The sequence below is a fragment of the Oryctolagus cuniculus genome, chromosome 8 (genome assembly GCF_964237555.1).
Source record: "Oryctolagus cuniculus chromosome 8, mOryCun1.1, whole genome shotgun sequence".
Lineage (NCBI taxonomy): Eukaryota > Metazoa > Chordata > Mammalia > Lagomorpha > Leporidae > Oryctolagus > Oryctolagus cuniculus.
Window position 1 is genome coordinate 52,545,794 of NC_091439.1, and position 25,223 is coordinate 52,571,016.

The window sequence follows — 25,223 nt, forward strand, 5'->3', positions numbered from 1 at the left end:
CCATTCTCTCTGAGACACTCAGTGTAGGCGAGGGCTCCAGAGATGTTTGGGAGCAGAGATTTTACATATAAAAGATTTCTCTCTGCGACTGTGCTCCTCTTCATGTGGAACAGCCAACCTCAACTCTTTGGTAACGAGATCCAGGGCCTTTATCTTAGACACATGACAACAGCTAAGTAGCCTACTGTCCATGATGGCAGGAGGGCCTACTCCTTACCAGGAGAAAAAACGCCATGAGAAACACGAGAGACACAAAACAAAACCAAGCAACCAGCCAAAGGAAACCTGAAAGATGAGTTGGGCTGTGTTAAGAAAGAGCTAAGCTGTGACTACACCTGCTTATCCTGTGAGCTCAGCTCCATGCCACACCACAGCGATCCTGTATATCACAAACCATGCCACACTGACTCTGCTCCAAATTCTATTGCTGAGAGCTGATATTAGAATCTGCCTGGCCATGCCAGCTCTCACCATTCTGTCTCCCCGCCCCTTGCCTCCTACGCTCTGCTCACGTGTCATTCCATCCAATACAATCAGAAGGAACCTCAGTTGTTAGTTTTCACTCCTCAGTTGTTAGTTTCCACTCCGGTTCCAAGCATTATAAACGCTATTAGAGTCATCTAAAAAAAAGCGGGCTTTTCCCAGGTTCAAGTCTGTCTCCCTACAGCTACTCTAGAAAAGCAAACAAGGAGGCGCAGCCACAATTGCCACAAGTGAATGAGCATGGGCTTTTGAAACGTGAGCCTCCCAAAGCCCGGTTCTCCAGGCCCTTTCATCTCTGTGCCTCTTTGCATTCAGCGATTGTCCTAGTTAGTGCAGTCCGCAGAGCTCCTTTTCAAAGGAGATGAAGAAAGGAGATCCCCACCCGCTTAAAGACCAGAATTATTCAAATAACAGCAAGGGCTAAACCCAATCAACACACGAGCTGAGCCGAGCCAGGCCTGCTTCTGGAAGAGGGAACTTGCCCTCCCTTTGCATTTTTGGGTCTTCCACTGTTGGGAATGAGAATAGCAGGGTACACTTCTCGAAAACTAACGGTTATCCGTCCTTTAAAGAATCCCAGAATTCCCGGGAAGCGGACTTCGCTGTAATACAGAACAGACCCCGCTCCCCTCCAGCCCCCTGCCACACCACGTCTTAACTCGAATGTCAGCCTCATTTTTCCTTTCACTCAAAGTGACAGGAAAAGGGGGTGGGGAAGAGACTTTAAGACCTAATCAGGTACTGTACCGGTGTTCAGAGTGATGAAAAAACCCCTCAAATTACTGCAGTGGGGTTGTCAGCTCCATTGTGCGCTTAGTCAAGTGGCCTTTGCAAAGGAGACAGGAGAGCGAGGAGAAAATAGTAGAATTCTAATCTGCTTTTTAAAGGCTCTTGCTCCGAAGTATAGCAATTCAGATGCCCCTGTTTGAAAGCAGCAGGACTGATTTGTGAGAAGACAAAAGCTCCAATTAGTATTTTCCACACCCTTTCACAATTTTCTCTCCTGCCTTTGGCTCTGAAACCCTTTATGCCAGGGCCTTTGTGCGGGCGAAGAGGCGGGTGGAAGGGCGCGGGGGCGGGGATCCCGGGCGCGGCGAGCTGGCACGCGGGGCCGGGTGCCCGCGGCCTTCCCGCCCAGGGCAGGCCCCCACGCGGAGGGAGCTTACCTGAGTTAACGGAGATTCGGGCTCTGCGAATAACCACCTGCGGGGCGATGGGCGTGGTGGGCTGCAACCTGTGCAGGCCTTTGGCGACCTGCAGCAGCTTCCCGGAGACGTCCAGCCCATACAGGAAGCGGTCGGTGAGGAACACGATGGCCGAGGCGGTGGCACAGTCCCGGGCTAGGATGGAGGCGCGCAGGGCCGCCTGCAGCAACAGGCAGACAGCACCGTGAGCCGAGCAGGGTGCTGGCAGGCCCAGCACCCTCCTCTGGCTTTTAGGTATTTGCAGTCCAAGAGCCCCACCAAGCCTATAGCTAGCAGGAGAAATGTGCTTTATTAGGTGACTAAGGCAAAGGAAAAAAAAATAGGAAAAGCCCTAGGAAAAGTCCAAATCAGTTGTGGGATAAAATATTATTTCCTTCCTCCTGTCTTCCCCATTCCATTTCTAAAAGTATACAAGGGTTAAGTGCCCATTTCTTGTGCTTAAAAGTTCCAACGTGAAAGCTTACAGGGTGAAATTCAAAGCACCCATAGTTTCCCTATTCCTTATCTTTTCCTTCCCTTTCTTACCCCAATTTTATTCCCATTCACCTACATGATGGTTTGGGATCCGTCCTTTCACAACCTCTTCTATCCTTTTATCTATATGGGGAGTCTTCAATATTTGATGGAAAATGCATATATCGGAAAACTTATGCATGGCTTTCAAAAATTTTTACATCAGAGTAACACTATCTTTGACTTCCGTTTGTCTTCAATTTTGAAGTACCTTTAGACTTAGACAGGAATTGACTCCTTGCCTTGCTTTGCCTTCTCCCAGCCTTCGTTGAGTCCCCTCTCTGTTTCTCTCTCCCTCTCCTCTCTCTCTTCCCCTCTCCTTTTTCCTCTCTTTCCCTCTCTCTCCCTTTCTCATAACTGAGATCACGCTAGATGTATTGTTCTGATGCTTTCTTCTTTCACTCTTCATTACATCTAGGAGAATTCTCCACCCCAGTCTATAACATGTGCTTCACTTGTTAACTACGCTTTAATTAAGAAATACAGGATTTTAGATAGCATTCTAAATTAGTTTAATCATGTTCAGTTGATGAATAAAAGAAGAGAAAGAATAACACAGGCACAAAATGGAAGTTTAACACAAAGAGTGAGAAACATAAAAACGAGACAACTTTTTATGCAACAAATCATCAGCGTTTGTCTGTGAGACCTTGGTTCTACCATACAGCTAGCAGTTCAAGTGAACTTATTACCCAACAGCATTTTCCTCATATGCTTACCTGAATGAAGCAGGCTCATGCACAGATGAAGCCTAGAAAGTGTTGTAAGCATCGCCCCTTTTCCTACCACCACATCACCACACTACGCACTGCTTGCTTCACCACATGACCTACGATATTATGTACGTAAGTGTGTAAGTACTGGGCAAAATGATGCCAGGCAGTGCTGTGCTTTATATGCATGAATTCTCTCAGTCCTCCCAGCAATTCTGAGAGGCAGGTTCTATTACTATCCCCATTTTGCAGAAGGGAAACCTGAGACTCAGAGGCATTAAGGAAAGTGCCCTCGGTCACAGGACCTGGGACTGACAGCAAGGGCTGAAGTGCAGGAGATCCAGGCTCAGACGCTTCATGCTCACACCCCTTGTTACTATCCTGAATGAGGAGAGCTTCAGGAGCGGGAAATCAGTGACCTGATGCTCATAGCTACACCAGCCAACACCATGCATGCTATCAGTGTTGCGGCACTAACTGATCTAAATGTGGTTTAACTTAGCAAACTCAAAACAGGAGACCTACGTTCTCAGTGAGAGCCAGTAGTTTCTGCTTTTCAAAATCTGCATGGAACAGCTCTTTCAGCGTTTCAGTGAGATACTTACATATCTCTAAGAAAGCTTGACCTAAACTTTTACATGTCACCCATTCCAGGATTCTGCCTATGGTATTCATTCGCATGATTTGATTTCTGGCTTATATTTTTTAATTCTTTTGTTATTTGGTCATCTACAGCACTGGATATTTAACATAAGATTTACATTTACAGTGTTCTTGAAAGAGGTAACACCTACCAATGGCCCTTCTCTTTGCAAACTGATGCTTTCTTAACTTGTTCAGACTTCTATTTACACTATCAACATGTTCACTAAGTAAGAAAACTTGCATCTGGGTTAATATTTTTGTTCTAAATCAATCTTTGTTCTTAGTGCAACAGAGGGAAACATTGCTTTTCTCCTCTCGATGTTTCCTACACTGTGAAGGAAGCTCAATATCTGGAGCACTCCTGGCCTCTCTGACTTATTCATTCTGCTCCATGGGAGGCAGAATGAGTCATCTAATGAGTAATTTCAAGAACAATCAACTGGGCATGCATAGCTTTACTATTCCCCCACCTGCCCCTTTTTAATTTTTTCTTGGGAACAAACTGTTTAAACTCACAGAGATTGGGAACGTCCATCCCAAATGCTGTATAAGGTCTGCAAAATCATTTGGTCTGAGCCTCCCAAGGCAACCACAGGTAGGGCTTGAAACTCAAGACAGCCCCATGGCCTAGTAGCTTAAGCTTCCATCTGCAGTGCTGGCATCTCATATGGGCACTAGTTTGAGTCCTGGCTGCTCCACTCCCAATCCAGCTCCCTGGTAATCGCTTGGGAAAGCGGTGGAAGATGGCCCAAGTGCTTAGGCCCCTGAATCCACATAGGAGACCTGGAAGAAACTCCTGGCTCCTGGGTTTGGATTGGCCCAACTCCAGCCATTGCACCCATTTGGGGAGTGAACCAATGGATGGAAGACCTCTCCCTCTCTCTCTCTCTCTCTCTCTCTCTGTCTGTAACTCTGCCTCTCAAGTAAACAAATAAATCTTAAAGAAACCCCACAGATTTTAAAAAAATAAATCTACAACAGGCCAATTTTTAAGTTGATAATTTTGTATGGCCTGAAAATGAGTCATAAATATTCAAATGGCCCTTGGAAGAAAAGTTGCCTACCTCTGTAAGGAAATACAGATTCTTTGCTGTTCTTCTGTTTCATAAATCTACACTTGATCTTAGCCAAAAGGCCAAGAAGCGATGTTCCATAAATCTAATAAGTCACCCTATCTGGGGTGTTCTGCTAGACCAAATAATTCTTGTGACTGGATGGAGAAGTCTGCCTAACTGGCAGATTCCCTAAGCTCTAATTGGAAACTCTATCTTCCTACCCTTTATCAGAATTGAAAGGTAATCCTTACTTTATTGTTTGCCTAACTTTTGTTTTGTTTCTCAATTTGCTCATAATCCAGGAGAGAGAGGTATGATTTATTGTATATTCCCAAAGATGTTGACATTAAAAATTGCTTTTTGGAGGTATTCAAAAGCGCCAGCTCCTGTCTTTGAAGTAGAAGGTGTTGTGCTAATTTGTCTTGACACTTTTCTCCACTGCCCCTGCAAGATCAAGGCCATCCTGATAGCAGAGAAGTCACTGATATCTGGTCCCATGGCTCTGTGGTCTGGCTTAAAAAATGAATTCAGCATTCACTCCTTTTTAATTCTGTCTATAGTTATTATCAAATGAAGTGATGGATACCAATTATTTTAATTCGATCATTAAATGCATGCATGTATTAAAATATTACATTATACCCCATAAATATGTACAATTATTGTGCATCAATAAAAGTAAATAATCTAATAACAATTAATTCATCAATACAAACTAATAAATATAGAAAGAATTTGCTTTCCTCGTTCACAGTGAGCAAAACAAGGAGTGTGAGCTTGTGGGCGTCTGGACCTGGATCTCCCGTGCTGATCCTGTTGTTTCAGAATGGAAAGAACCAGAAAGTGGAGTGTGGCTAAGCCACATATATGGACAACAGAAAGAAGGGTCCAAATCCAGTTTTTCACAATTCTGTTCTTAGAGTTACATGTCTCTTTTTTTGACCTATCTTCATAACACCTTTTTATTAGTTGACTTGAGTTAGCTTCTGTTCCTTTCAACCAAAAAAAAAAAAAAAAAAAAAAAAAAGCCTGTTGAAGTGCTCAAAACTCTTTTTGAGCTTTGTTAAATAAACTATCAATCTGAAAAACACAAGTTTCAGTCATATCAACTGGCATTTCTTAAATATAAACTCAAAAATGGAAAAGCAAGTTTATGGTGTTATGTGTGGTCTGCTCTGACTAATAAGGCCAGTCTCTGAGCGAGTGTCTTTTCAATGCTAGGGGCACCTAAATATATGTTGCCTTGTAACTTCAGCTGCTATCTTCAGAACTTGCAGTCTCTGCCACTGTCAGAGTAAGTAAAAAAATTTTTTTTTTCAAAGTAGTACATAACATGAGATTATTTCTGTTAACCATTTTTAAATATACAGGTCAGTAGTGTTAAGTATATTTACATTGTTAAGAAACAGAGCTTCAGAACTTTGTATTTTGCAAATTTGAAACAGTATACCCATTAAACAGTAATCTGCTCTCTTCCCTCCTACCAGCTCCAAGAAGCCACCATTCTACTTCCTATTTCTATGAATTTACTTTAGATCCCTCATGTACATGGAACCATAAAGTATTGGTCTTTTTGTAACTGGTTTACTTCATTTAGATTGTTATCTTCAATGTTTACCCATACTGTAGCATGCTACTACAGGATTTCCTTTCATTTTAAAGTTGGATACTATTCCATTGTGTGTATAAACCACATTTTGTTTATCCACTCATCTGTTGATTGATATTTGGTTTGCTTGACATTTGGTTGCGCTTAGGCTATTGTGAATGATGCTACTATGAACATACAAATGCAGAGATCTCTTTGATACCTGATTTGAGGTATATTCTCAGAAGTGGAATTTCTAGGGCTGGCATAGTGGCCTTATGGGTTAAGCTGCCCCCTGCAATGTCAGCACCCCTTATGGGCACTAGTTGAGTCCCAGCTGCTCAACTTCCAATCCAATTCCTTGCTAATGCACCTGGGAAAGCAGCAAAAGATGGCCAAATCCTTGGGCCCCTGTACCCATGTGGGAGACCAGATGAAGCTCCTGGCTTTGGCCTGGTCCAGCTCCAGCTGTTGCTGCCATTTGGGTAGTGAACCAGTGGATGGAAGACCTCTCTTTCTGTATCTTCCTCTCTCTCTTTAACTCTGCCTTTCGAATAAATAAAATAAATCTTTTAAAAAAATTAGTAAAAAAGAAGTGGAATTGACAGATTATATGAAACTTAATTTTTAATTTTTTGAGGAACCTCCATACTGTTTCCCACTAAAAGTGCACAGGGTTCTATTCTCTCCACATCTTTGCCAACCCTTAAGGCACACAAGTCTCTTGAGGGTCATTGTGTCTTCTGCTTTCCCCTATGATTGGATCAAGGCAATTTGGAGCAGTGCCTGATCTGAGAAGTGGAATCTCAGTCTTTGGAGCTAGGACTGAACTCATTATTGAACCCAATAGTAGCTCTAGGGACACAGTATCCTTCATTATGATGACAACACTAAGAAAAAAGACAAATAAAAACAAATTCCAGGCCGGTGCTGCAGCTCAATAGGCTAATCCTCCACCTTGTGGCGCCAGCACACTGGGTTCTAGTCCCAGTTGGGGCGCCGGATTCTGTCCCAGTTGCCCCTCTTCCAGGCCAGCTCTCTGCTGTGGCCCAGGAGTGCAGTGGAGGATGGCCCAAGTGCTTGAGCCCTGCACCCCATGGAAGACCAGGAGAAGCACCTGGCTCCTGCCTTCAGATCAGCATGGTGCGCCGACTGCAGCGTGCCAGCTGCAGCAGCCATTGGAGGATGAACCAACGGCAAAGGAAGACCTTTCTCTCTCTCTCTCTCTCTCTCTCTCACTGTCCACTCTGCTTGTCAAAAAAAAATTCCAAATGAAAAGAGTGTTCTTGTTATGTATTTAAAAATAAGAGAAAGGAAGGAAAACTTTCCAGGATATGGCCTCCAAATTCAATGCTTTGGAATTTAGTGCTATGAGAGCAAATGATGACTTGGTGGTGAGTTAGGAATTACTCCAGTTAGCCTATCCTTTCACTGAGCTGCAGCAAGCCTTGTAAGTCCCACAGGACCTGCTGTGGCCTCCCTGAGTGGGGGAATTGGAGCTTCTTGACATCTGGGGAGGTGATGATAGCTCACATGGCAGAGTACCAGATGGAAAGAGCCATGCAATGCAAGTTCAGAGATCTGCAGAGGTTCCACTCAGCATCTGCAGAATACTGATTACCTCACACATGGAAGAAAGCCAAGCAAAGCTGGCAGAGACCCCCGCACCCCGAAACGAGCAGAGGAGCCCATCCTCAGACCTGAAGCAGCTTGTTTCCAGCAGCCTGAATGGGAACTCTTGTTACCCACAAGGCATGGGGTAAAATACTTGGAAGATGTTGCTTTTGGTGAGACAAAGTAGCCTTACAGTAAGTTTGCTCTTGTCCAACTCTGAAACCTTAAAAGTACACTTTTTAAAAAAGATGCAAGTATGTATTTGAAAGGCTGAGTGACAGAGTGGACAGAAAGAGAGAGAGAGAGAGAGAGAGAGAGAGAGAGAGATCTTTCATTTGTTGGTTTACTTTCCAGATGCCCCCAATAGTTGGGGCCTGACCAGGCTGAAGCCAGGTGCCCAGAACTCTATCTGGGTCTCCCACATGCATGTCTGGGACCTGTGTATTTGGGGCATCACCCACTGCCTTCTCAGGTGCATTAACAGGAAGCTGGATTGGAGGCAGAGTAGATGGGACTGAAACCGGCATTTTGGCATGGCATGTGGGTGTCCCAAGTGGCAGCTTAACTGATAGTGCTCCTAGAAATAAGCTTTGAAAGAACTAAACTATTTCTTGAATCAATTGAGTTGCAGAACAAAGCTGAAGAATTTATAAGACACAAAACATCCAGCATCCAGTAAGGTGAAATATACAAATCAAAAGTTACTAGGCATGAAAGAAGCTCATATTGCACAGAAAAGGAAATCTATAAAAAGTTATCCCAGAATGACTGCATTAGAGCTATAATTTACATGTTCAAGAAGGTCGAGTAAAAATTAAGGATACGAAGTAGAGACATTGGAGATACACAAAATTACCCAAATGAAACTTTTAGAGATGAAAAAAAAATAATAATGTCTGAAATGAAAACAAATTCCTGAGCATGTTTCCTAGTTCCACCATTTATTGGCCATGGCAAATTACTTGACCTCTCTGCTCTCAACGACCTCATCATGGCCTGTGGATGATGTCTATTTGTAGCATTGTCTCATGATTAGAGGAAACTCAGGTTGAATGTCCAGCATGGAGGTGTGCACTTGGTGCAGTAGTAAAATGCTGTGTGGGATGCCCAAATCCCATATTGGAGTGCTTGGGTTTCAGTCCCAGCTCCACTTCGAATTCCAATTTCCTGCTAAAGAGCATGTTGTGAGCCAAAAGGTGATGGATCAAGTAGTTGTGTACCTGCCACCATTTGGAGACCTGGACTGAGTTCCTAGCTCCTTGCTTTGGCATGTTCCAGTCCTGACGATAGACGGCATTTGGGGAGTGAACCAGTGGATAGGCGATCTCTTTCTCTCTCTTTCTTCCTTCCTTCCTTCCTTCCTTTCTCTTTCTTTTCTTTTCTCTCTCTGCCTTTTAAATAAATAAATAAGAGTTTAAATGCTCAGCAATAAAGCTTGGCAGGTTGTGAATGTTTAATAGCTGACATGGAATACTATGAAAATAAGTAGGAAAAGAAATCAGCCATTCATCCCACTCTTGTGTGTGACAAAAGTTCAACAGGCCAAGACAGGCTCTCAAAGTAACTTTTAGTGGGATTTTCAATAGAGGAAGACAGAAATAATGGGTCATACATGTAACATCTGTGAGGCTTATCTCGGCCCTCTCCTTTCTTTTAATCGCTCCCTTTGCTTCGTTAACTCTGAGGATTGATGTTAGCAGATACAGAGACATAAAATGGAACAGGAGCAGGCTCTGTAGCCCAAGGAAGCTGGATGGTGACAGCGAGGGGCTCTCAGCTCGCAGGCGCGCGGCTCTCCGCTGGGGCTCTCAGAGGAATTCCTCCCTACGCACCTGTACACTGATGCCGCGAACACGCCGCTCTGCGTCCCGCACGCACACCCCCTGTATTTGAGCGCGGAACGTCGCCTAATCTATTTTTCCCCCTTCTCCTCTTAATAGATTGCCTCACAAAAGCCTGAGAGAGGGTGACCTGCCACACAAAAGGGCCTTTGAGCGCCTTGGAAAAGTAGACTTGGAGGAGTATGGAAGGAATCCAAGTGGCCCTATTATTTCCACTTGCACTAATTAGACATTTTTCTGTCAGCTATTGAGCACTGCTGAGAGGCCAAACTCGCTGAATTCATTTCTAAAGTGTTTACAGAAGTTTGCATCTGTTTGTGTCTCTTCAGGAGGAAAATAAGCACTTGAATAGCATTGTGGAAAATCTAAACGGAGCATCCCTTCTAGAGGGCCTGGCGTCTTCGCAGCTGCATAATTTAACTCCGTTCGTTCGCGGGGGGCGGGGGGAGGGCAAACCTCTCGCATCTCTCTCCAAAACCGAACGAAGCAAAATGCGGAGAAGTCAACTCTGGAGAAGCTCTGCTTGCTTTTCATTTTCTCCTCTCGCAGGCGTGCTGAGCGCTCCATGAGGCTTTCGGGGCGGGGGCCGGGCGGGGAGGGGGGGAGATGTATCATGCTTGAGGCCCCTCTCGCGTGTCCCTCCTGGCCCTCTGAGAAACTAATACCCACTTTCATTCGCTGCCAAGTGAGGGGCTAGCGCATTCCTGGGCAGCAAAGCCGAATACGGCCCCTTCCTGGGAATCTCCTTGAAATGTGCGCTCGTCATGACCACAGCAGGCGAGGAGTGACAGGAGGCCCGAGCGTGTGGTAGGGAAGGGCCGCCGAAGAAAACGTTTCCCTGCGCGGTGAAAAGTGCCTGGGTTGTGCACAATTCGATTAACATGAAAGAGAGCCCCCTCTCCTTTCCCCGCCCCACCCCCCCCCCAAACAGAAAGAAAAAGAAAACAACACAAAAACCCTAACCCACTGACTACACGGGCCGTGCCTTTGAAATGCATATTGGTCTACAGGGAACTGGATTCAGGGGTCTTTTTGTGTTTTTAGGCCGAAGGCTAACCGGTCATCATACAGTCCTCAAAAATATGATCTTCTCAGGCAGTGTCACAATAACAGAATTTCAGTGCCAGGACCGACCGGGTGTGTCTCAGCATCAAAGATGAACAGCAAAGTTACTCCTCCGCTCAGAGGCTGACTTACAGGAAGATTTTGCCAGCAGCCACCAAATCGTTATGTTTCTCATTGAGTGCTCATGTTTTACATAAAAAAATGTGGATGTGTATAAGAGAACATGCTGGGTTTCAAAAGAGACAGAGTCACCAATGTGTGCACACACACACACACACCCCAGACAGTTGTTTTATCACATCGATTTTCAGTGTAGGAAATGTGGGGTTCTAATTGAGTTCAAGCCTCAAAGAGAACTTCATGGTTAGGAGGCTGATTCAGGTGGTAAAGGAATTAAACTCTGCAATGAGATTTGGATAAACAGATGATTGGAAAAATGCTAAAGAGCCTTTTCTAAGGGCTTTCGCTAAACAGCAGCAAGGCAAAGTGTGTGCTATTTTCATGGTTCCTTGCATGAGCGCCAGGCCCATCCCGATGCTGAGCATCCAGCTTGGGTCGCAGCTATGGGTTCAAAGCCGCGATGTGTTCACAGCAATGACAATGGCAGCTGTTCTCATGGGGGGCTTGGTGAGAGGGCAGAGAACCAAAGCCATCTGGCAGGAGCAGTGTGAAGGGAAATTATTGCTGCATAGCAAATTGGAAGATTGGGGGAAAGCAGGGAAAGATGGAATGGAAGGGAAATGTCCCGAGGTGAGGAATTAGCAGAATAAACACATGAAAAGTGATCCGTGCCTGCACAGTTCTTCATCAACAATAAAAGCAAAGTAAGAGCAGACCCTTATAAACAAACTGGAGTACGCAATCTCAGAGAAGACCAAGCACGGCATCCATATTTGTGCATGCACTGCATGTGTGACAGTAACAAGAAAGATATGGAATTTCATAATGCATGTGTCGCAGGTCTCATGGTAAACATTTCATTGGCCTTTTCTTAATTTTACCAACGGTGAATCAGTATGGGAAAATTAGTAGTAAGCCTTTTCTCTGCCTCAGTACCTTATTCTCACCCTCTCTCAAATCTACCTAGAGGGGCCGGTGCCATGGTTCACTTGGTTAATCCTCTGCCTGCGGTGTCGGCATCCCATATGGGCGCTGGGTTCTAGTCCTGGTTGCTCCTCTTGCAGTCCAGCTCTCTGTTGTGGCCCGGGAAGGCAGTGGGGGATGGCCCAAGTGCTTGGGCCCCTGCATCCGCATGGGAGACCAGGAGGAAGCACCTGGCTCCTGGCTTTGGATAGACGTAGCTCTGGCCACAGCAGCCATTTGGGGGGTGAACCAATGGAAGGAAGACTTTTCTCTCTCTCTCTCTCTCTCTCTCTCTCACTAACTTTATCTATCAAATAAAAAAAAATCTACCTAGATGAAATTGGCTACCTGTTAAAGGAAAAAGAGCAGTAGCAAAATAGACAAACACCCAGCTGGAATCCCCTTAACTTCACCGTCCCTGGGAACTGTAGATCTGCTTGTCTTCCTGTCTCTGGAACCCAGGCTACTATGGCCATCATGACTCACGTCTTCATTTCTGGTCATTTTAATGTCCGTACTGATGATTCATCCAGCACGCTGGTCTCCTTTGCCCACGATCTCCTTCTCTCCAATGCTCTTGCTTTACACCAGCTATGGCTTGAATCTCCCCAGCTAATGCTGCAATGTAATCCCCATTGTGAGGTATGAAGAGGGTAGAAACTTAATCTGGCCATGGTATTTGGAAGTGGGACCCTTGAGAAGTAATTAAGTTGAATGAGATCATAAGGGTGGACCCTAATCCAGTGGGACTGTGGCTTTTTGTGAAGAGGAGCATGTCCTGCCTCCCCATGGGATACCCTGCACTGCCTTGGATTGTGCAGAGTTCCCACCAGCAAGAAGACCTCACCAGATGTAGCTCCTTACCTTGGGCCTCTGGAACCATGAGATGAATAAACTTTTTGTCTTCATAGGTTACCCAGGTTGTGGTAATCAGTTACAGCAATAAGAAACAGATGAAGACAACACCCAACCTCAGTTGCCTGCTCCTGTGTTCAGTCAGACCCCAGCATCTCAACTCCCAACTCAAGTCAAGCATCCGGTTCTCCGATATTCACCTCCTGTTCTTCCAGCTCCTTTCCTCTGTAGCCTGGCTTCAACACCTCTGCAACCTTCCAGAACATCCACACAACTTGCTGGCCTTTCTACCTCTTAACTCCCTGAACTGTCCTCTCCCTTTGAAATTCCATGATGCATCAATGTAATGATTTTTCAAAAAGCATTCTTCTAAATGATTTTTTTATTTGTTCGAAAGGCAGAGCAATGGAGAGTGAGGGAGAGCAATCTTAGTGGCGCTAGCTCATGCTCCAAATGGGCTGCAACAGCTGGGTCTGATCCAAGCTGAAATCAAGGAGCCAGGGACTCCATTGTGGTCTCCCTCATGGGTGCAGGTGCTCAGTTACTTGGGCTGTTCTCTGCCTTCCCAGGTACATAAGCAGAGAGCTGAATGGGAAACCAAGCAGCCAGGACTCAAACCAGTGGCACTCCAATATGGGATGCTGGTGTCAAAGTGGAGGCTTAACTCACCATGACACAATGCTGCCACCACCTCCCCTACCCAGAAGGTCTTCTTAATTTATTTCTCCTCTTTCTGATTCTGTCATACTTGCCTGGAGAATTCCAGTCATGTTTCTTGTCTGTTAGGGGAAAACCTTAGCTTTGAATTAGAATCCCTTGAGGGGACTTTTGAAAAATCCAGATGCCCAGTTGGCACCCCAGACTAGTTAGAGCAGAATCTCTGTGAATGTACCCAAGCATCAGTTTCTTTTGAATGATCCCCAGGAGACTGCCATGTGCAGACAGAGTGGAGAAGCCCTGAGCCTGCCACCTTCCAGCCTCCTTCCCTACTCCTCCCTCCCTCCTTCCTGCTGGAGGTATAATGAGGTCTCCCGGTGGGAGGATGTGGAGGGGAGCATGCCTAGTTCCCTCTCTTCTCTTCCCTTCCTCCTGTCTTCCCAGAGAGTACATTTTGGCCTGTTCTGAGGGAAAAGTCCTCCCAGCAGCAAGATGAATCCAGAGTGAAGTGTTTCCACTCTACTTGTCTGGAAGCTACATTCTCCCATCCGTTTTACGGAAGGAAGCTTGCTCTTTTGTGTCTGTCTTCCTGTGTTCAGGAAGGTAAGATGAGTTTTATTTATTGATACTTAAGGTCTCAGAATTATATCTGATTCTATGCCTACCCTGAAATTCCACTTAGGCAAGTGAATTTGGCTGGAGAAAAACACTCATCCATGACACTTGAAATTTATGGCTGTAACCTGAAGTTCGCCCTCAGTGCTGGCTGGCAATCCCAGCCACATTTCCACCTTCTGCTCTCTTCTCATGCTGCCAGAATGCCTCCGACCTCCTCACTCTCAGCTGATGACCTTGTTTTGTATTTCACTGAGAAAAAATGAGTCAGTGGGAAAAGATTGTCCTGGTTCTTTTACTCAATTTTCCAACTTCTTGCATTGGAATCCATATGTCTCACTTACCCTCTTAATGGTAACTTAAGGCCCACCTCTCACATGTTGACTTTTATGTCTCCTCTACTTTCTGCCTGCAAACGCTGCTTTTCTCCTTGGTATCATTAATTTTGTCTTCTCTCCTGGATCATTCTCATTGGCACACAAGGATGTCATAATATCTTCAACTAAAAAAAATTCCTCTTTGGGTGTCAGTGCTGTGGTTTAGTGGGTTAAGTTGCCACCTGGGATGCCCACATTCCATATCATAGTGCTGATTGACTCCCAGCTACTTTCCATTGATCCAGCTCTCTGCTAATGTGTCAAGGAAGCAACAGATAACCACTGAAGTACTTGGGCTCCTGTTACCCATATGGGAGACCTGGATGGAGTTCCTGGTTCCTGGCTTCTAGCCCTTGCTATTGTAGCCATATGGGGGAGTGAACCAGTGGATCTCTCTCTCTCTCTCTCTCTCTCTCTCTCTCTGCCAGTTTCAAATAAATAAATAATTTTAAAAAAATACTCTCTTGGTCCTGCAATGCTCTGCAGCTCCTGTCCCATCTCTCTGTCCCCCTTTACAGCCAATTTTGAAAGTTACTTAAACTCACTGTTTCCATTTCTTTACCTCTACTCCTCTTTTTTAAAAGATTTATTTATTTGAAAGGTAGAGTTACAAAGAAAAGAAGAAGAAGAGAGAGAGGGAGGGAGAGAGAGAAATCTTCCATTCATTGGTTCACTCCCCAAATGGACATAATAACTGGGGCCGGGCCAGGCTGAAGCCAGGAGCCAAGAGCTCCTTCTGGGTTTCCCACATGGGTGAAGGGGCCCAAACACTTGGGCCAACCTCTCTGCTTCCCCAGGTGCATTAGCAGGGAGCTGGATTGGAAGTGGAGCAGCCTGGATTCAAACCAGTGCCCATATGGGACGCCAATACTGCAGACAGCAGCTTTACCGGCTACGCCACAGAGACTGCTCCACTGCCACTCTTGTAAATCTACAACCTTTATCCCTAACACTCCACTACACCCATTATTTTCAAGACTTCCAACAACCTCCAAATCCAATGACCCTTTATTAGTCCTCATTATATCTAAACTTCTAGAAGTATTTGGCTGAGCCAGTTAATTTCTCCTTTGTTATGCATGTGGTTTCCAGCACTGCACAATCCTAGTCTTCTTCCTACTTCACTGGCTACGATTCCTCACCTGCTTCGCCAGATCATCCTTTTCTATTGGCTTTGAAGGTTGAAGGCCCTGGGGCTCAGTCTTGGGTGGCTTCTCCTCTCTGGTTATGCTCACTTACACAGTCTCTTGACCTCACATACCATCTCAATTGATGAATTCCCTAATTTACATCCTTTCCCAACTCTCTTTCATGGAATGCAGATTTGTATATGAAATTGTCCACAATAGCCCAACTAGGGGTCCATTTAATATCTCTAATTTAGCATGCTTGAAACAGAACTCTATTTTCTCCTCCATATTTACTTTTCCCTTAGTGTTCTCTGGTTCAGTAATGGCATCTCCTTCATTCATTTATTTAGAAAAGACCCTTAGAGTTTTGGATTCCAAGTATGTGACTCTTCTCTCATACTCTACATCCAATCATGAGCCAATCCCGTTGCTCTGCTTTTAAAATATGTGTAAGACCTGCTCATTTTTATCTCCTTCAAAGTGATCACTTTTATCCAAGCCACGGTTATGAACTTGATTAGGTACAGCCAACAGCCTCCTAACTAGAACCACTGCCCATCTACCCTTTGGCCCCCCTCCCCCAAATTCCCCAGTCTATTTCTCTCAGGGCAGCCAGAAGGATCCCTTTAACATGGAAACTAAATAGTATCGATTTTTGGCTTTCAACTTTACCATAGCTTCCCCTCACATTTAGCCTGAAATTTAAATGTTATCATGGCAGCAAGATCTCCTAAGATACTGCCTCTGACTGCCTCACTGACCTCTCATTCTCACTGCTGCTCACTGCTCTACATCCTTCTTGCTGTCCTGGAACAAGTCCAGCAGGAGTCCTTGGGCCTTTGTGATTGGCCTCATCCCCTCTGCTCTGTAGTGCTCTTACCTCATTTGTCCGTATGGCTCCCTCGTTCATATCTGGGCTCTAGGCACCCTTTGAAAGGAGCCTTCTCTAACCATTCCTCTAAGATAATTGCACCTACAATCACTTGTTATCACCAGTGATTGCTGGTATTTTTTTCTTTTTGTCTTCAGGGCCTTTAGCACTCTATAATAGTAAAAATATATGTGTGTGTTTATATATACAAATGTGTATATATATATATACATATTATGCTTATCTCTTTGTTTCTGTCTTCCCACCAAAACATCAGCTTCTTATATACATTTGAAGGTCAACACCCAAGCACTTTGTCTTGTTCACTCTGTATCCTCAAAGCCTTGTAGATAAATCAATAAAATGTTGTGAATAAATGAATTAGTTCATGGCTTTCTAGTTGTTTCCCTGATTCGCTTGTTTCACTTATGCATGCATAGCTGTCTTATTGATACTTCACCTTTTAGGTCGTGATTTGTTACATGTGGCTTAAATGAAAAATATTGATAGATAAAAGATTTTTTTCTCCAGAAGGTAAAACATCAAATAATTAAAGAAGGTCAAAGCAGATAACAAAGAACACAGAAGGTGTTTTGTTTTTAAAGCTTGCTTACTCTAAAAGTTCAGACTTTTGTTATTTGGTGGGAAGTCCCAAACATTTATTAGTGATGCCAGTGCATGATTATGCACACTATACAAAGAACATTTAGAGAAACCAGAGAATAGAGTGCTTATTTCATCTTTTCTAACTATGGCAATATCTATAAATTCATAGCAAAATTGTGCTGTTTTAGAAGGCCTCTCCATTGAAAATAACCACTAAAAAGGAAGCAAAAATCAAAGGACTGTATTAGTCAGGTAACACTTTGCTCAGGGTAGAACTGATTTGGGAACATGAGCCCTAATTTCAAAAATGAGAGGAACTCAACATTGCAATTTATGCAAGTAACAGGGAATATTCTGGACCTGAAGCTTTGTAACGTAGCTAATGATGATTAACATATGATCTAGTGCAAATTCATTCAATGAAGTATTTATGGAGCATAACCCAGATGCATCTGATAAACGTTGGAGAAATAATAATAATAAAGATAGCCATGTGTTATCTGATCTGTAAGCATTTTAAAGATGGAAATTCCTGTCTAAAAAGATTGGATGGTGTAGCATATATAAAATATAAAACAGATGAACATCAGAGTTAGAAATAAAATCTATGTAATGTCTGCATCACAAGTTTAGGCTTCTACCCTGAATAAACCCATTAGTTGTACATTTAAAAAGATGGGTCCCAGGGAAAAACTTTCCTGACGAGGAAGAGAATGCACTCCACTGTGTATCCTGACCACTTGGATTCCTGGGGAGGTGCTCTCTCTCCCAAAGAGGACTGAGTTAAAGCAAAGGGGAAAATCCTTTTCCCCCTATCAGAAGACCCTTGTAACTGATGATGGGATAATGGTTTCTTTGTTTCCTGGGAACTAAGCCCACCCAACATGACTGTTGTTCCTTGTAACAACTAGTGGCTTCCATCGGGGTTAAAGCGAAGGCATCTTGGGCTTTGCCCCAAATGCACTCCAGAGAGCAATCCAGAACGTCATCACCACCTGAAGCTGCTCTTGTCTCAGTGGTGCTCGCGGTCACAGCAGAGGAAATGGCAATCAGAATTTAGTAGCCTGGTGTTTTTCCCATGGCTACTTTGATTATTTCCTCATTATTTATTTTTGTAATAGTAGTATTTGTGGAGAGACTTTTAAGTTCTGTCAAATTCATAAATGTACTATTTGGAATGTTAAGTTCTTAGCTTTCTTTGAAATGTTGCCCATATAATTCTAAGAATATACCACAGTTATTTTATTCTTTTAGAAACACTACAAGTTGAAGATTTATTTGTTTATTTGAAAGGCAGAGACAGGAGGTAAGGAGAGAGGAGAGAGAGAGAGAGAGCGACCATGAGAGAGCAAGAGAGATATCTTCCATCTTCTGGTTCACTCCCCAAATGGCCACAATGGCTGGGGCTGGGCCAGACTGAAGCCAGGAACCCATCCATAGCCTCTTCCAGGCCTCCCATATGGGTGCAGGAGCCATCTTTCTCTGCCCCCACCCCAGATGCATTAGCAGGGAGCTGGATCTGAAGCAGAGTAGCTAGAATTCCAGCTGGCGCCCACATGGGATACCAGAACTGCAGGTGGCAGCTCAGCCTTCTACGCTACACCACCGGCCCCCACGGTTATGTTTTGATATCCTATAATAAGATTCTGTTGGAAGTTTGATTACTGTATGTGATCTTTGCTCCTGTCTGTCTTACCTCAAGAATACAACAATCTTATCTGGCTATAAGCAATATCTTTTTGTCCATTAGCTCATAAAATAATAGCCACTATTTATTGAGTGCCAGATACTGTTCTTTTTTTTTTAAAGATTTATTTATTTATCTGAAAGTCGGAGTTACACAGAGAGAAGGAGAGGCAGAGAGAGAGAGAGAGGTCTTCCCTCCGCTGGTTCACTCCCCAGATGGCCACAACAGCCGGAGCTGCACCGATCCGAAGCCAGGAGCCAGGAGCTTCCTCTGGGTCTCCCATGTGGGTGCAGGGGCCCAAGGACTTGGGCCATCCTCCACTGCCCTCCCAAGCCACAGCAGAGAGCTGGATTGGAAGAGGAGCAGCCAGGTCTCGAACCGGCGGCCATATGGGATACCGGCGCTTCTGGCCAGGGCGTTAACCTGCTGCGCTACAGCACCGGCCCCCTCAGATACTGTTCTAAGTATTATTTGTTAACCATTCATTTAATCCCCCAAACAATCTAAAAAATGGGTATATTACAGAGTAGGAGAATGGAAACCAACAATTTAGGCTAATAGGGGAGGGACTGAGATTCTGTCCCTGACAGTCTAACTCTCATGTCATTTCCCTCAACCTCTACTTATACTATTTAAGCTTATCAGAATGGTCTTGTCATTGTTACAAAACATATGGTAGAAGAGTGGCAGATATATAATACAAAAAGAACTTTTGGAGCCCTATTGTTATGAGGGTTCTTTTATTATTATTGGTATTGTTTACTTGAGAGGTAGAGTTACAGACAGTGAGGGGGAGAGACAGAGAAAAGGTCTTCCTTCTGTTGGTTCACTCCTCAAATTGCCACAATGGCCAGAGCTGCACTGATCTGAAGCCAGGAGACAGGAGCTTCTTCTCCCACACGGGTGGGAGCCCAAGTGCTAAGGTCATTTTCTACTGCTTTCCCAGGCATAGCAGGCAGCTGGATCGGAAGAGGAGCAGCTGGGACTAGAACCAGGACCCATATGTGATGCCGCCTCAGTGGGTTCTTTACTTGTTATTAAAATAATTATCACTGAAAGGATTAAAAGCCAAATAGTACATGTTGGATTTTAAATATCAATGCATATCCATGCATAGTTACAGAAGCACAGGAAACTGATTTTTCACTTTAGAATCAAATAATTGAAGAGTTACATTCATGCAAGCATAGCAGAAATAAATGTTCAATCAATGAGGATTAACCTTGCCTTAGTATAACCTAATATTAAAAAAAAAATCCCAGACTACTAAGTTAAGAAGTGCCAACTTAAGGAATGGTTTTTCATGCCACAAAGTAGTCTTCATTTGGCGGTGCTGAGGTTTGAGTGTTAAATGTCCCCTGAAGGCCCGTGTGTTACAGGCTTGGTCCCAAGGTGGCACTGTTGGGAAGGGAGGCATCTATTGTGAGGTCTTTAAGTTGTTGGGGATGACTTTGGAAGGTAGTTCGCTTGAGAGAGTTGTTGTCCAAGCTTGACTTGGGACAGAACCGCTCCCTCTGTCCCTTGACTCACAGACCCTTTCTTTGCATGTGCATGCACTGTCTGTGGCCAGGTGATACTCCATGCCACTTTGTGACTCTACTAACAAGAAAACCATCATCAAAGGCTGAATAATGCGACCCATCCAAACCTCCAGACCCGTGAATCAAAATAAACTTTGTTCCTTTATTAAGCTAACCTGCCTTAGGCATTTTGTTATAGCAATGAAAATTAACTAAAGCAGATCCATTATAAGATTTATAAAACGCTTCCATAATTTATTTCAAAGTTGTTCAATAATGAATAGGTTTATTAGTGGCAAATAAGATACATAAAGGGAGGCCAGCATTGTGGTGCAGTGGGTTAAGTCACCTCCTGTAACCAGCGTCCCACATGGGAGCCAGTTAGAGTTCTGGCTACTCTGCTCCCTGCTACTCTGCTTACCTGGGAAAGCAGCAGGGGATGGCCTAGTCCTTGGGCCCCTGCATCTACTTGGGATACCTGGATGGAGTTCCAGGCTCAGCCCAGTCCTGGCTTTTGCTGCCATTTGGGAAATGAACCAGCAGATGGATTCTCTCTCTCTCTCTCTCTCTCTCTCACCATGCCTTTCAAATAAAAAAAAAATCTTTAAAAACATAAGATACTTAAATAAGAAGAAATAAAAAGTGTTGCTTCAAACAGTCATTAGAATCAATAGTGATATTTTGTAGTTACAGTTCTACAATCCCAGTAATGATCTATTAAATCTGAATCTCCAGGTAATAGGACTTGCTGCCCCTCACTAATGTGCACATATCCTAGATAATTCTGATCCTGTAAACCTGTTGGCCAGTATTAAGAATCTCTGTCATAGGTGACTTAAGTCGTACACAAATATAAGTAATGTGTATTATAAGCATATTTGGCAAAGATATGATCTCACACAAAGAGTGAAGAGAAGTTGTTATAGTCCTGTGGTCAAAGGAATTAAGTTGGAGAGCTACTGAGAGAGAAGTTTAGGAGTCTGACCCCTGAAGTCTTAAAAGTCTTCCTGACAATGACTCCAGGAGGCCCAGAGATCTCAGTTTCACATGCATTGCTAGTGAAAATCATTTGTGTCTAGTGTGATAGATTTTTTTTTCCCCACAGGGAGAGACAGAGAGAAAGGTCTTCCTTGCATTGGTCCCCCCCCCGCCAAATGGCTGCTATGGCTGGTGCGATCCGAAGCCAGGAGCCAGGTGCTTCCTCCTGGTCTGTTGGGCCACGGCAGAGAGCTGGACTGGAAGAGCAGCAACCGGGACAGAATCCGGCGCCCAGACCAGGACTAGAACTGAAAAATCAGTTTCCTGTGCTTCTGTAACTATGCATGGATATGTATAGATATTTAAAATCCAAGACGTACTATTTGGCACATGCAGGTGGAGGATTAGCTTAGTGAGCCACGGCACCGGCCTCTAGTGTGATAGATTTTTAATAACCACAAAGGAATCAAATTTTACCTCTAGGTCTTCACATGGAGCATAGATATAAAAAACTCCAGGTTTAAGTTGATAGCATTTTCAAAGTGTGATGGATTACACAGGTACAAGAGCCTTTTAAAAAGTTCTTGGAAGGTGGAATTAAAAGGTAAGTTTATTTTGGTGGAAGAATTTTTAATTTTTAACATGCAGAATTATTTCATAATATTCATTTTCCACAAACTCTTTGAAGACGACTTTTATACAGAACAGAATCCAACCAGGAGAACTCATCATACTGCCTTTTAGTCTCCTTTAAAATGTATTTACTTTTCAAAACTCTAAAATTTTTAATTAGCAATAATTGCTCATATTTATGGAGTACAGTTTAGTATTTCAAAAAATGTATACAAGGTGTTTAGATCAAACCAAGATAATTAACATTTCCCCCAGTTTTTCATTACTTTATGATTGGAGTCTTGGAGCTTCTCTCTTCTATTTGCTCAGATAATACATAACAGGTTATTGTGAGCTATTGTCACCCCACTGTGCTGTGTAAGACTGGGAATTAATCCTTCTCTCTAACTCTGATTTGGTATCCATTTTCCAACCTCCTTCTACCCTTCATCCCCAATTCCCCCCAGGCTCTAATAATTACTATTCTATGTTCACATTAAGTCATATTTAGTTTCCACATGAGGGAAAGCATGCAGTATTTGTCCTTCTGTGTCTGGCTTATTTCACTTAACATTGGATTGTCTTTAGTTTACATATACCTGCATAATTAGACCTGTAGTTTATATTATCACAAATCATATCTTCTAGAATAATTCATAAAGAGAGGGAAAGATTGCAAAAATCTCAACTCAAAGATGTTGAAAGAATGGTCAGATGTAAAGAGTCTCGACATCTTTTTCCTATGTAAAGATGAGCACTGCAAATCTGCAAGCCTTTTTTGCAGAACAAGTGGATGGTGTAACCATGCTAGTCAGCAAATAATGAAGACTGTGTTTTCCTTATCATACTAAAAATTATGACATATGAAAAGAACTCTACACAAATAGGAAAATTTTAACCTATTTAAAAACCTTCAAAATGAAGAGTTTGAATAGTTTTGTCCTCTTTGTTGAGAAAATGGTATCTTCTGATTAACTTACAGAAACATGTAGTTGACCCTAGAGAAAATGGAAATTTGCTTGCATTTCAACAAATGAGTTCTCATAAGGGATGGGTTAAAATGTGAGTAGCATGAATGAGTAGTCATAACTGGTCATTTCTACTTTTTTTTTTTTTTGACTGGCAGAGTGAACAGTGAGAGAGAGAGACAGAGAGAAAGGTCTTCCTTTGCCATTGGTTCACCCTCCAATGGCCGCCACAGCCGGTGCGCTGCGGCCGGTGCACCGCACTGATCCGAAGGCAGGAGCCAGATGCTTCTCCTGGTCTCCCATGGGGTGCAGGGCCCAAGGACTTGGGCCATCCTCCACTGCCTTCCCAGGCCACAGCAGAGAGCTGGCCTGGAAGAGGGGCAACCGGGACAGAATCCAGCGCCCCAACCGGGACTAGAACCCGGTGTGCCAGCGCCGCTAGGCGGAGGATTAGCCTAGTGAGCCGCGGCGCTGGCCCGGTCATTTCTATTTTTATCTACATAATTTAGCACATAATTCCTCAAAAATAGCATTCATTGAAACCTAGTGTTGAGATAAACTGTACTAGCCACATCTTCAAACACAGGGCTAAGCCAAGTTTCTATAAATGAATTAAGCAGTCAATCACAATGTTAATATAAAAAGAATCTCATGCAAACAATGCAACTTTTAAAATAATTTAAAATATTCATTTAGTCTTTGTATCATTCTTCTTATTTTTCTCTTCCATTTAAATTTATGTAATATGTTAATACTTAGGATATGCATGTCATAAATAAATAAATGTACTTGTATATCATAGTGCTCATTCAAAAGCTTCTACCAATGAAATGAGCAAGTGAAAAAATTATGACTAAATCAATGGGAATGGGTAATCTCTTTTGTACTGGACAAACACATCCTTAAAAAGAAAGATTCTTTTTAATTCTTAATTAATTAATTCTTAATTCTAAGAATCTACAAATTTGTTGAGCTTAAATAGCTTTGGCTTCTGCCCTTGTGAGTGAGGTAAGCTCATCTTACGAGGCAGACAGGTGACTACATGAAGAAAGGGTGACAGAGGGATGCAGTTTACAGGGATGAGCTGGGGTTCTATCCCAACTTTACTACACTTTGTAGCACAACCTAGAAATGTCTCTCAAGCCGTCTGAACCAATCACCTCTTCTGCAAAACGAACATAACAAATTTCACTTTGCAGGACTGTAATCAAGATGCTATGTTGTCAAGGGTATATCAGATTGAATCATAAGCCATTGCCAGTATCAAATACTGTTGACATACAAAAATGACATTTTCATATGGTTCAACCTGATATAAACAGTGCCAGCTATATGGAGATGACATTCCTGTCTAAGTTCTTTATTTACTTCCTATGGAAGAGTCAGGAGGTGATGCTAATCTTTCTTGCTGACAAGAGTGGATGAACACATCCCCAGGATTTGTTTTCTGAAGGTCACTGCTTTCTTTTGCCTGCCCAGCACATCAACCTGTTCATGTTGCACTAGCATTCTGAGCTGCATTGCTCTGCCCACTTGTGTGAGTTGAATCAACTCCTCCAGGACTTGGCTAAGTCTTCAGGCCTCATTATGGGAAGACATGAAATTCACGCCATAGGGTTAGGCCTCATCAAAGGGATAACTTGCATGCCTGATTCTGTGGCAACCAAAGTTTCGTTGGCAGAATTTTAAGGACAAGCCACCATTTTAATTTATCTTCTATTGAAACTTGAAAGAACCGTATTAAAAGGGCAGTTTTTGGCAGAGTTTTAGAGCAGGGTTTAAATCCTTGGTGATTCTACTCATACTTTAAGTCTGGAAATACACAGGCCTTGGGACAGATTTGTCATTTAATTTTCATTTATTAGAGGAAATTTATTGTAAGAGAATATGAATCTTTTGCATGGCTTCTTTTCCAAACAAGATAGAATGTTCAGTAGAAGATATTAAACTTTTAAATGTTGATGATCAGAAATTATAAAAAATTCTTGTTTTAATTAATTCTACTCTGAATAAAAAGTGAAATCACATTCATTGAAGGGGCGGAGGGGCAGGTTATGGGTTTCAGAGGCAACAGAAATGCAGCAAGAGCAGGGCCAGCCTGGTTCTATGAAAGCTTGTGGCAAGGCTCACAGAACCATGGGTTTGTCTAGATTTAGGTAGGAGATGCCACCTGTGGTTAGGAAACCTGGATGTTGCAGTACTGTCACTTCTACTGACAATTCTACTGTGAAAAGCCACTTCTCACTCTTGTGGGGTCCAGTTCTCCCCACTATGTATTTGAGAGTGCTTCAAAAAACTTGTGGAAATGGAATAAAGAGATAAGTTAATTTTGGCACAGTTTTGAAACACAGGTCTACACGGCATCTCCAAAAAGTTCATAAAAAGACATATTATGAAAAATCTATGCATGGATTAAAAAAATTCTCGCCGAAATAAAGTTAGCTTTTACCCATTTCCATGAACTTTTTGAAGGCTTTATATATATGTACAAACACACACACATGCATACAGACACATTTACATGTTCTCCAGGTGTATGTGT

At 43.2% G+C, this 25,223-nt stretch overlaps 1 protein-coding gene across 9 annotated transcripts in view; it reads right to left on the bottom strand.

Annotated features, from left to right (window-relative positions):
- ALPK1 (alpha kinase 1) overlaps positions 1 to 25,223 on the bottom strand; it is a 173,777-nt gene that overhangs the window by 30,026 nt on the left and 118,528 nt on the right. For all 9 annotated transcript variants that reach the window (XR_011378302.1, XR_011378303.1, XM_070047742.1 and 6 more), the window contains one exon: positions 1,650 to 1,848. Coding sequence is in view for 6 of the 9 variants with exons in the window: in XM_051820087.2 (XP_051676047.2) it covers positions 1,650 to 1,848 (199 nt within the window). In the remaining 3 variants the exon portion in view is untranslated. The remainder of the gene's footprint in view (positions 1 to 1,649; positions 1,849 to 25,223) is intronic.